Consider the following 13,676-nt stretch of genomic DNA (forward strand, 5'->3'; position numbering starts at 1 on the left):
GAAGAAATTGACGAAATACTGCTATTCCCACTTCTTGGGAAATTGATGAAACAAACAAAAAAAAAAGACTGCCGGCTACCCTCATTGGTAACTGATATCTACCGGAGACTTGCCAAGAGAACTCTAGTATATTTGAGGGAACTATGATTATGCTGAGTACATGCTTTCTTAAATATACCCTGTACTAGGTACAGCAAAAATAAACCAAGCACACATGCAAACTATCCATTCCTATACATGTTCAAACAGGAACATTACTTGCTGACATGCTAACCTCAGCATTTTAAGAGGATAACATCCTGGCTAAGGAATTCTAGGAGTTGAAGTCCACTCATTTTAAAGTTGCTGAGGTTGAGAAACACTGTTTAAGAAAAAGCAAAAACCTGTTTCTGTAGCTCCAAGGAACCTATAGTCATATTCAATCAAAGAAATAACATTTAACTGCCAAGCACATGCAGCATGCATATAAATTGATCATCTGGGACATTTATTACCAACTCCTTTATTATCTGGTGTTCACATTGTCCTCTAGACTGCCTGATTGGACTCAATGGGCTAACAGTTTGTTAAGAGCAACTGCTTTGCCTGCATTATAAGATCTTTGCAATCAGTGATCAACTTTGGATAATTTCCTACAAAAATTCACAATAAACCAATATTTAAACTAGATAATTAAAATGCCTGGTCACAGATTGGGGTGAAGATGTTAATATAAAAAGAATGATAAAAGCAACTGAGAATCACAACTGTATCAGTTTCATACCTTTTCTCACAATACACGCTGACCTGCATAGTAAAAACAGCAGAGTTGTGTGACAAAATTTCATTTACTCTGGTTCCATAGTGCAGGCTTTCTGTTTTGCTGGACTGCAAAGAAAACCGCTTTGTTGAGACAAACTGACTGTATTTATACCTTGAAAGCAGGATGAAGTTTTAGTTCTGCAGGATATCTTAAAACATAACTGACAGCTGGACCTGAAGAACTATCAGCATGTCAGCAGGCTATTGATTTGACATAGGATGTAAGATTGTGTAGATTTACAGGTTGCTGGTTTGCAGTATGTTGGACAGCTTGCCTCCCTGCCCCTCCACAAATATATTTAAATAGAGTGATAGAGAATGCAGTAATGATGTTAGTATAGTTATTTCCTGCTAAGAAATTAAGAAGACAGCACCAGTATACACTGGTCCTGGTTAGATTAACCATTTGTGTAAACATACTATATTCAGGTATATTGGTAGGGAGTACTGTAAGTGCTTCATGTAAACACAGCTTTTTGATTTTAGGGCAATTTCTCCTATGACTGTGCTTTTAAGTTTCTATAAAATTCTTTTAAAAGCTTTTGATTACAAAAGAAGGAAAAAATACATAAAAGTGTTTTAACATAAAAATGAAAAAATACAACAACAACAAAAAGTGTTAATATACCATTATAACAGTAAACAGTTACAATTCCATATGTGCTTATCTAATCAAATATTATTCAAGTACATATCTCCTCTGTGCTTACATGGATGCCTGATTCAACAATAGGGTTCATTTACTGAAGGTCTACTTTGTTAAGTCAGTTGAGCTGCACATGATTTAGTCAATTAACCATACTTTAATAAACCATGGTTAAATCGCACCTTTGTACAGTGCATGAATCCTATAAGAGTTAGAGTCCTTTAAAACATGCACATACACACATGCAGAGAAAGTCCAAATTCCTGGGTGATGACTATAACTATGCAGGGCTATTAGTATTCCTGAATCATGTGTCAGCCCCCTGTACCACACACATTAGCAGCTGTTTAATGGCACGTGTATGAGTGAAAACAATTGCCAGTAGCCTTAGAGGTTTAATCTGATTACAAAGCACAGGAATTCATGCATGTTAATTCTAGCACATCCAGAAGCTGTTTCTGAAAGGATACAAAGGACACACCAGAAAACTGCTTTATCATTCTCTGAGATTATTGTGAAATACAAACTACATTAATGCTGCTTCTGCTCTTCTTTAAGTTGCCTATCAGCATTATCAACATTTGTTCAGATGATAATATGGTTAAAACAAAAAGTGGCTTTGACTGAAATGGGAATCCTGACTTGCGTATCTGGGATTCATTTTGCCCTTCATTAGATCTGGATATTAGAGGATCTAGATCTACCAGAAACTACATAGTCTTTTTCTCCAGCACACACATGACCTGAAAATCTCTGGGACCTGCTCTCTGCAAAAGCTAAAAGAATACAGCATACAGATGATTAGAATATGGTACTTTACTAGACAAGGAGGAGCCCAAAAGGGTCTGTGGACTCAATTCCTTACATTTACAGCTTAAAAAGACCAGCTTACAGCAGCAATGTCCATGTGGGAGCAAAAAAAAAGTCATAAGGGTAGTTGGGCAGCACAATTGAAGCACTGTCACTTTTATATGTGTGTTGATCTTGCATGCATGTACAAAAGGAGGGCTTCAGTTGTGTGGCTGTAACCACCATCTTGGAGATTGTCCTGGGGATGCCACTGGCCTACAGTTAATGGGAAAGACTCCTGTCTGAGGTCTTAAACAACTACTGCTATTTTGAGTAAACAACACTAGGCTACATGGACTAGAAACACTAAGACATCATGTGGTTTCTTTGGTTTTGCATAATCAGCAATTCCAACCAGTATGGTTTATGAACTTTAGCTAATGGTTCAACATACATGTGCTCAGTTACCATAACGTATTTTACTGCGTGTGGTGAATATAAACCATGGTTTAGTTTGGTGAGATGAACCCAGCCTTCGTATATCAATATACATTGCCCAAAGCAATCTTTCCTTTGTAATGGAATAATTATTTGAAAGCCTGAAGTGATACATAAAGGACCAGTCTTATCCTAATAAGCTGCATGATCACTTTGCTGCAAAGAGAGAATCATAGATTTAGAAGGGTCATTTAGGCCATCTAATGAGCTAGGGCTGAGAGCTAATCTTCTTGAGAATTAGCTGTACCAAGTAGCTTGCATGAGTTGCATCAATTTCCTGGTATTGTCCCTTCAGTAATCAGCAGATCTCTCTTTGCAAAAGGATTCAGGCAAATATGAATTGTGCTTATGATGAAATATAGATTATCTTTCAGATAGGATTGCAACCATTTCAAACTAAGGGAGCTTTGTTCAGGGGTTGAGAGAGGGGGTGTAGGGAAATCAGATTGCAAATTGTATGTATATATTTCACATCCATATAACTAGTCAAATGCATCAGATATTCCACACAGGGCTTGGTTACTTTGATTTCCCTGGATCATATTGTTAGGGACAGAGACACCAATTGACAATGAGAGCTGCCTACAAATCTAATTAGAAAAGGCCACTTTAAAAGTCTGTTTCCTTTTCATTCCTGGCTCATTCAATAATGTCTCCTGATTTTATAGTCTGAATCATTGACCCTGCGTGCACAGAGAAAAGAAAAGCAGGAGCCCTAACTTTTTTTTTTTTTAAATAGAATAAATCGGTATTGCCAATGCTGGTTAGGAATTCTAGGATTTGTAGCCCAACATATCTGGAGGATGGTTGCAAAAATGATATAGGAAATTATTAATTATGCATGATTAATGAGTCATTTTTGTAGATTTTTATAATAAAGAAGCAATTGGAGATTACTTTGATGGTTTGAAGAAAATCAGGGACCTCACTGAATTACTCTAACACATAATAAATTTATGCATGCATTTTGCCTTATCCACATCACACCTATTCCACATAATTAGTCCCCATCAAAAGGGGCAGCTTGATAGAATCTGCCATTGTTTGTGTTTACTTGAACCCAAGGAAAAGCCTTGATATGATCAGAAAACAAATCAGGTTTTCTGAGATGATCAGACCCCAAGAAAATCAAGGACCAAGTGGGTGGGACATTGGGACTAAAGCTTGGGTTTGAGCCCTTGTCTCCACTTTCTTAGCGCTCATAGAAACAGGCTGAGCAGATGCAGCAAGTTATCATTTTTTGCTGTAAAACAAAAATACTTAATCAAATTGAAGCCTGCTTCATATAACACACTAAGGAACATTGTCTGATTTTGCCTTAGCATGATGTGTGACCCTAGCCATTACTGATTGTAAACTGTGGTTTATAGCAGAGTGTCTTTTGTGAACCCAGCCAATTGTAGTTCATTCAATAGAAATTATGTAATTAACTGGGTGGAAAAGTCTCCTTTATCCCTGAAGGCAAGGGAGGTTTCTTTCTTTCAGTCTGTTGGTAGGCTTTAGATTTCAGCTGACGTCCCAATGATTAGACTTGCATGAAGGCGGGAGATCTGCTAATTAACACTCCTCCTCTTACTTGGATCTGCCACTCTCAACATGATGGAGGCAAAGCAAGGATTCTATTATCCTCACATCTACTTCTTTCAGGATCCCAGTAGGCTCCCTGCTTAGATCTTCTCTTCCAGTGCATGGAGGGAAATGGAATCTGGTAAAAGAAATGTACTAGAGAGGAGCCAATGAATAAGCCCCGCTCACTCTGTAGCTATCACACAGTGGTCTAGTTTACACAACATGCCAAGACATGAAAAGACTTTTGGTTTAAGGGATCAGGCAAATTTAGCTGCTGTAGCTTATAAACGATGGTTTATTGTTTAGCATAATGTATGAATCCAGCCAATTGTGATTTATTCCATAAATAATGGTCAAACCAACAATAGCTTAATACAAATACTGAATCACAGACTTTATCAACCTTAGCACTCCATTTCTGACAGTGACTGAACAGATGCTTTTGGGAAGCTCAATAATATGGTGTTAAGGAAAAAGCCCTCCCTTGTTTGTCACAAAATCTCTTACCTAAGGTTAAAGGCATTCTGAACATAAAGGTTATATTAAATTATCATACTTAATAAACTGATTGCTGTTGATAGGACAAAACAGAATTAGTCATTGCAATGTCCATCTTTTCTGAAACTGCTATGCAAATTTCAGTGTCTGGTTGTTCTCCTAGCCTGTACAGATTCTGAGCATGCAACTGTGCCCATTTTAATATCAGATTTCAATCCACACACTCTCCCTCTAGGTTTTGTCATGGCACAAAGTGTTCTTTGGCATTTTGCATGGGCCAGTGAGATTCCAAATGGGCAAGAAGATGAATGGGTGATTTCATATTCCCTTCTGTTGTCCTTTGGCAACTCCATAATGCTGCCTTTTTATTATCACAGTTAAAAAGACGGTCACTCAAGCTTATCACAATGAATGGAGATACTGGGTTCCATAACTTCCCAGGGGATTGCCACTCTCACAGGGTGGGAGGGTTTAGTAGCTTCATTGATCCTGAGAGGAATGCTGGTGGGAGTGAAAACAGTAAAGCAAAGAGGTAAGGGCAGGTGGGGATCTGCAGGCATGAGTGGACCAGCCTACTAAAGAGAAAGAACTCCAGAATCAAACCCAGAAGAAAGCATTAGAAAATCATTTCTATACTCTTATCAAAAAGCTTGTATGAATATGACTCAAACATTTAAACAATTCTGGGCACCAAATCCTGAGATTGGAAGATGCTTCTTTAGTTACTGAGGAAGAATGTCAAAATTTCATGAATAGACCTGGAGGTGATACTATGATTAACCAATGCTATAAGGAATTCAGGGCCCTCACTGATGATGCCAGTACTAAAAAGGTTATTTCACATTTTATATGGAAACATACAATTGGATCATGGAATGTGAGAAGCATAGAACAGAACTTGAAATTATCGAAGCAGAGTTGAATGTTTAGGGTATAAATAAGCTTAGTGGTCCAGAATGGGTTCTTTAAATCATATGATTACAAGATTTACAGTTTGGCTTTAGATCATATGAGGGAATAGGCTGGCAGTGATACTCAAGCAGGTAAGTGCTTGGCTGTAATTCAGTGAATAAAAGGTTCATGTCTATTCAAATCAATGAATATCCAGTGAACATCAGTTATGAGTACCCTTTCTACAGATTCAGTGGTGGAAGACCCTGAAGAATTTTCTGGCAAATTGCAAGAAGTGCTAAATGCCATGTCAAAGAAGTAGCCATAGTAATACTAATGGATGATTGGATTGCAAAAAGTTGGAAAATTGAGAATCCCGGAATCATAGGAAGATTTGGATTGGCTAAATGCAATAAGGCAGGAAATAGATTCATGCACTTTGTGAAGAGAATTACTTTGTTCATTTTTTAAACATCTGCTTCAAGCACCATAAGTATAATTCTACACCTGTACATTACTGAATGGACATTAGATTCAATTATTCTAAAAAATGAAAAACAGAAGATGGAGAAATGTAATCCAGTCAACCTGGACATTTCCAGATGCAGATTGTGGAATAGACTATGAATTACTGGTGTTAAATATATAACTCAGAGTATTAAAGAGAATAGGAGTACCAACAAGATTCAACCTGAAGGACATATGTTCACAATATAAAATCAATGTAAGGAACAAATCAGTATGTTTAACTTATTCAGAAGAGAATCTTAAGGGAAGAGATAAGTGACACAGTGAAAACTGAAGCAGAAAAAAAAAAATCAACATTTCTAAAAGGAAAAATTAAAGTGGCTTTCAGAGCAAGCTGTCACGATAATCAGCAAAGGATAGAGAATAAAAATCTTAACCAGCAAGAAGGGATGTATGATGACTGAACACAGACTTTCAGCATCAGGCAAGAAAAGACAAGGCAAAATACAGTATCTCAGTCAATCCACAGCTCAGATAGAACTAGACAAGAAAAATCAAGTAAGAGATCTAATAAAGGAAAATTTATTCATTTGTGCTCTTATTTGTATGCTGTCTTATCCAAAGATTCTATTACATCTCACAAAATTATAAAACATACAATAAAGCAACTACAATCCAGACATCATATCAACTACTGTAAAAACAATCCCTGCCCAATGCTTGTTTCTAGTTAAGTAGCATCCTCTACCACTGCTGTTGTGAAAGCTGGATATTGAGAAAGAGTGAGAGCAAAGATAAAGGACTTCAAATTATGGATTTGGAGACAATTACTAAGAGTACCAATAGACTGCAAGAAGAAACAATCAATAGGCCTGGGTGAAGAAGCCTGATTGCTCCCTTGAGGTGATGATCAGGAAGCAAAAACTAAGCATATGATGGACTAGGAAAAAAAAAACTGATTGGCAAGACTGAGAAATCTGGAACATATATAGTAGATGGATAGTAGGATCCATGAGTTGACTGGAATGTTGATGGAAAAGCTGTGGATTATCACCAGGGGCAGGTCAATATAGTTGGCATTTGCCCATACAGCTGCTAAGGCTCTGCCCTGATTTGATGGCACCTAAGTATGGTGCCAAGATATGCAGCATTATCAGTTTGTTTTTTTTGGATTAAGTGTTGAAGCTTTGATACAGATTAGTGTTCAAATCTCAGTTGGTTAAAATCTATAATGTGCAGACATTGCAAAACTGGGAGCAGTGTAATCCAATCAATATCAAACATCTGTAAATTACATTGATTCACATACTGTATGTGCTCTTTCCCTACTATAAATTGAGTAAGAGCTAAATTCAGTTAGTGTGTTATGTGTTTTGCATCTGGATTTTTTGTGAACCCAGCTTATCTTTGGTTTGCACATCATCCAACACCATAAACTATGAGTTACAAACCACAGTGGCTGGGTTCATAAAACATGCTGAGCCAAAATCAGACATGCCCCATAATAGCTTAATGTGATATGTTAAACCATAGAATTCTGCTCCATAGAATTGTGCTGCCAGGTGTACAACAATTAAGTTATTTCCTTCAGCTAGAATCTGTAGCTCTAGAACAATATCTATCCCCTCTCTCTCACTCTCCACCCACCCAATGAATAAATGAATATTGAATTAGAAGGAAAAGTCTAATATAAAGCTATATATGCATACTTAGGAAATAAAAAGCAAATCCATAGGAATTGGATGGGGCATAAATGGCATGGTAATTGTATTTGTGAAAAAGATCTTAGAATTGCAGTTGATTGCAAATTGAATATGGGTCATCAGAGTGATGATGATGCAAAAATGGTAAATGTGATTTTAGACTTCATCAGCAGAAGTAGAGTTTCCAAATAATAGAAACTATACTTTATCTGCTGTGGTTGGACTCCTCAGTATTGTATCCGGTTCTGAGTATTAACTTTAAGAAATTGAAACAGGTTCAAAGGGCAATGAGAACGAAGTCTTATGAAGAGTAAAGAACTGGGTATTTTTAACCTTGGGAATGGAAGACAGGGGAATATGATGGCACTCTTCAAATATCTAGAAGGATGTCACATACAAGGAAGCCAAGACCTCTTTCTCTATTGTTTTAGAGTGGTGAACATGGAATAATAAGGCTAAGTTACAGGAGAGCAGATTTCAATTAAGGGTTAGGATAAAACCTCTACACAGTAAGAACAATTCACCAGTGGTGGACTCTCCTTCTTTCACTGGATGTGTTCAAGGTGAAGCTAGTTAACTGTCTCTTAGGAATGCTTTAATATGAATGCCTATAATGAATAAGGTGCTGGACCTGACCTAAATAGCTCTCCAACTTATTCTGAGCCACGACTTTGCTTAATGTATAATATACAAAAACCTATCAAACACACAAGCTTTCTACCATTTTTCATGGAAAACTAGAAAATACCCTTATTCATTCACATACTTTGCTTTGTTTGAATAAGTAATGGTTTTACTACTCATAAAATGAATAATAAATAGCATAATAATTAAGAGTGTAAATTAGGAGATGAAACATTTCTTAGTTCAACTCTTCTCTGTACCATAAATTAAATGGTTGTAGGTAAACTCTCATTCTCCTATCATCTGCAGTATTGAAAAAATAATATTGAATAGTAATACTGTGTTACTGTGAACTTTGGAGGGCTGTGACATTGCCTTCATTTTATCTCATGGAATCACAGCCCAGTGTGTTATAAATAGTAGTCAGACAACCAAGTCAGAGGATATTTTTAGTGGCATTTATTTTTATATTTACAGGTTGCAAAATGAAGAGGTCTTTTGTGGGGCAGGGAAGGAATCAAGATTTCTCCTTGAATCATCAGATCCTATGGAAATTGAGCTTAATGACACATGGAACTAAAGGCTAATGTTGTCTTAATGGATTTCAAAGGACAAATAATCCAAATAGTAGGCAATGATTCATGAGAACATGCACAAGCTGATCTACAAGTGCATTTCCTCTGATGAACTGTGAAGCTAATTTTTAAATGCAAATTCAGTATAAATCAATTATATATCTAACTAGCTACAGTGGGGTGCAAAACTAGCTGGAAGTGAGCATTAAGGTTTTTATTTTGCACCAGTATAAATCTAGCCGCGTTGCATTACTCAGTTCTATTTTCTGTGCCAAAATTGCAGGATCACAAAGCAGTCCATCTAAAGTGGAAAATCTAGAGTTTAAGATATTGTGCATACCCAGTACTTAGAAACAATATGAGTAACAGAAGAGATCAATCCAGCTGAGAGAAGCTCATTTAAAGAGTCATTTAGGATTTACTCCCAGATGCATCTTGCAGATATTCTGTTTGTTCAAACTGTGCTTAATTTTTAAATTTCCCATTCTAACACAATTTTGCTCTGTAATTATCAATTGCTCTTCTAAACGAGCAGAGTTGGAGGATTTTGCTTTCCTACCTGTCAAAGTTGCAAAGCCTGCAAAACTGAATACGAATTGCATGAAATCATAGATTTGCTATTTATTTCCGATCTTTAAAGAAGCTGAAAAAGCTAACTAGGGTATGTTTTTTTAACGGCCACTTTAGAGATATTAAATTCTGAAAATAAAATTGCTTTCGTGCAGATTAGGTACTGCTGTGATACAATTAAGGAGTGCTAAATCTGCAATAGTTCATCAGACTCTGCCATTATTTGTTGCCATATCTTAAATTCCCTTCAAACCCTGAGCTAAAATATACACAGACATACTAAAGAACAAAGCCAAGGAAAAGTTTCATTCTAAAGGGCTCGACTAGTCCCTGCACAGTTTAAACAATTTACTTCCATGGCTATTGTCACTTTCAGGGGAAATAATAATAATAATAAAAAAAAAGCATTATTATAGCCTGAAATGATGTGAAAACACCATTCTCTCTCCTCTCCCCCCCCCCCCACACTTTAGCAATACTCACATTCATCTTCTATGAAAAGACCTTCTCTTTCAAGCCATTTTGTAAAGAATTCCAGTCATTTCAGTGGAATAAATAGAGTCCTGTTCTTTGTATGGCTGCCTAGAGTATTGTTCATCATCTCCCTTTCCTTTTGATAACCATTCCTTTAGGATATGGAAGTTGAGTTCAAAAATAGATTCCAATTCACTTGGCATCAAACATGCAGACTTGGCAGCTGTCGGGCTCCCACTGAACCCAACCTGGTGCCAATAGATTTCAATGCAATCTTTTCTTGGAGTGACGAGCTGGTTCATTACGTTGCATGAACTTGCCTTAACCCTCCAGATGGATGGTGATCTTTCAACAGCATTAAAAGAATATAAGCTGATCTGTCCGAAAGCCTTGCCTTTTTCATTCATCAACCTTGCAAGACAAACTCTGAGTCTCTTTTGAATTATTCATGATTCCTTCCCTTTCACTATTTCTAGTATATGCTTCAAACTGTTTAATATGGCATGACTTTTGCATTACAGCTTTTATAAAAATGAAAAATCTGTGACGTGGATTCAAAGGCAGTAAAATGTATGTGTATTTTAAAATGTATGTGAATATGTTTGTACACAGGTATATGTGTGTTTCATACCACAGGAGGCCATCCTATGCATGCTTATGTAGAAATAATCCTCACTAGGAAAAGAAGGACTTATTCTGGAGTAAACATTCCTAGGAATGAGATTTCAGGATAATAAAATCTATTTTAAGAAAAAAAAAGACTAAGTTTTAAAACAAACTAAAAATAAAAACCCTTCCTGTTTTGAAATGATCTCACAAAGTCCCCACCTATGAGACATAACAAAAGGGACAAATGCATAGTAGTTGAAAGAAACATAACATGAAGCTTCAAGGGATTTTACTTTCCTGATCATTATTAATATGATAAACGCTATCATTTATATTACCAATTTCCTTGCATCCAAAAGGCCAATGACACAGCAAGAATGTATGTACAACTGAACATATGTAGGCTCTTTCCTAAAATTTATCATGATTTGCAGATGTAATGTGGTTTTACTCCACCTTCCATGTTATATTTATATTTACTACACATGTTATAGGATATTGCTACTAGCAAAGATTTTTCACAATAAAAGCCAACTATTCATGAACATCTATACAATCTTTAGTACAAATATGGTACTTATTCAGCTAACCAAAGGATTGAATTGGAAAAGCTGTTCTAAGTCTGGATCTGTGTGCAACTTCTTACTCTACATGGCAGCCTGGAATGCAGGTAGATAGCAAGGTTTCTGGAATACCATTAGTGATGTAAGAAAGATTTTATTTTTCATGGTGTGTACATTTATTCCATATTTTTGAAGGTAAAACATTTTATATGCAAGAGAAAGCTTGCTCTCTGAAAACAAGAAAATTTCAAGGACAATTGAGGGCACATATTTGGGCACAGTTTATTACTTGAGATGAAATATACCACAAGTTAAAAAACAAAACAAAACTAGATTAAATGTTTGACAGGATCCTTGATATCTCTTTTGCAGACATTTAGCCTGTAAAATATGGTGGGAGCATGGAAGTACATGAAAGTCATGTCTCTAGGCATGCAGAACCTTTAAAGCAGAGGTGGGCAACTTGCAGCCCTAGGGCTGCATACAATTTCAAGTTCCCTTTTTTGTGGCCTTTGGAATTCTCTCACCATGACTATTAAAAACTGGCAGCATAATTCGCTACCATTTTAGCTAGGAAACATGAAAACTGTTGTGCATCTATATGACCTAGAATTTCTGACTATCATGGGGTGACAAACTTAAAAACTGTAGTGTCACTTCCATAGGTGAGTAACCATTAAAAAGCAAACAGAATTCCCCAAATATTATCAAAATCGCAGCTTTGCCCACCTGTGCAATGTGGCATTATCTGTTCTGTAGCCTTCAGATTCCTTAAATTCCTTATATGCAGCCTTTGGTCTCCAAAAGATTGCCCACTGCTGCTTTAAAACAGTGACTCTAGACATTTGCAAATCCTTTTCCCAGTATCTCTGAGAGCATCGATACTTCTGAAGGCCTTTGAATATTAAGATCTGCATAGGGGTGTAACCTATTGTGTATATTTATAAGTCTCAATGTGATCAAAGCCCAGCCTTGCCAGAATTCACCTGAATGAGCTTTCAGCCTTTGGCTAGATCCTCCTGCTCAACTCATGATGACCTGCAGAACAGCCAGGCATATGTGGATGTTGGTTTGTGTTTTGTCTCTCAAACCCTTCTACATTGAGACTTGGAGCCAACATTGGAAGCTAAAGTATGGTAACCAGGGCTAATTTAGTTTCATACCAAATTCTATGGCAATCTGCTTTTAAAACTTTCCTGCAACATTTTACTTTTTTTCAGCCACTGGTAATATGTATTAATGAGAATGTCATGATTGAATCAGACTCCATGGAATGGAAGGGAGTTTTCTTCACTTGATCAAAATCTCAGAGTTTGGATTTATACAGTGAAAGCAGTATCCATATATGGTAAGATTTTGAATTTACTTTCTGAGATTTGGCCTAGTCAGTCATCATAAAACAGAATGACCTTGCCTAAGGAATTCCCTGAAACCACCCACACAAGAATCTTTTTAACCTATATTTCCTAGAGAATAGAAACAATCGCCATGGCAACCGCATCTGCATTCTAAAGCTTGACTTGTCTCTAATGGGCTATAAGTTGTTTATATATGGATGGCACTTATTAATTTAAAACAAAATCTAACAGCTTACCTACAGGAGGCTAATGCCTCATCCAGTCCCTGCTGCTTAGCTTATGACTAGACTGTTCAAGATGTTGACCATTTTTTTTTTTTTTTGAATTGCTAAACAGCATTTCATCAGCAGGGAACTCTTTTGAATAAAATAACTGCAAAATTACAGCTTCTTTATTATCAATTATTGTATATTACATTTCTGTCCTTGATGTGGATTTACTGCAGGTTTTTTGCATTTTTGTAACATCAGGTTTTTTTAGAAAAATCCTGATGTAATCCCAGTATGTTATAGCTTCATTAGAAAAAGTTTACAAGAAAGGTTTGCCGATCCGGTCACATTTAAGAAACATCAGAAGTACCAAACACATTTATTTAGAACATAAAATAAATGAAGCACAGACAGCAAATGGAAGTAACACTTGGGGAAGTTTCCGTGCAGGCACAATGTGACCCACAAGGCTAATCTAAGAGCCAATCTTTCACAAGAGTTCTCTGATGTTGGTCTTCACTGATAGGAGATTATTAATTAGAAACAAACAGGAATAACTACTGGGAATCTAATAATCTGAGAACAACGAGCACTAATTATTAAAGGATCTTAAACATGATTTCCAATTACAGCGTATATTTTAATATAAAATAAAACAAAAATGTACAGCAAGTTGTATCCAGCATTAGTAAGAACTGAATCTATTAGATTGACTTAAAACTTTAAGAAAATGTATTCCTGATTAATTTCATACAAGAACTGTAGAGAACAGAAACCACTTAAAAAGAGGCACTGCCTATCTATTTTGCCCAGAATGACTCTTTTATCATG

General features: G+C 36.4%; 1 protein-coding gene across 1 annotated transcript in view; it reads right to left on the reverse strand.

The window, feature by feature from the left end:
* The window catches only part of SCHIP1 (schwannomin interacting protein 1), a 142,410-nt gene extending 132,119 nt beyond the window's left edge, over positions 1-10,291 (reverse strand). Inside the window, exon 1 of the mRNA XM_007432838.4 lies at positions 10,116-10,291. Within this exon, the coding sequence (XP_007432900.1) occupies positions 10,116-10,121 (6 nt within the window). The 5' untranslated portion in view covers positions 10,122-10,291. The remainder of the gene's footprint in view (positions 1-10,115) is intronic.
* Positions 10,292-13,676: the final 3,385 nt, after the last annotated feature.

Source organism: Python bivittatus, unplaced genomic scaffold, assembly GCF_059951505.1.
Source record: "Python bivittatus isolate LINGU-HERP-01145 unplaced genomic scaffold, Pbiv_v1 ctg000980_np1212, whole genome shotgun sequence".
Lineage (NCBI taxonomy): Eukaryota > Metazoa > Chordata > Lepidosauria > Squamata > Pythonidae > Python > Python bivittatus.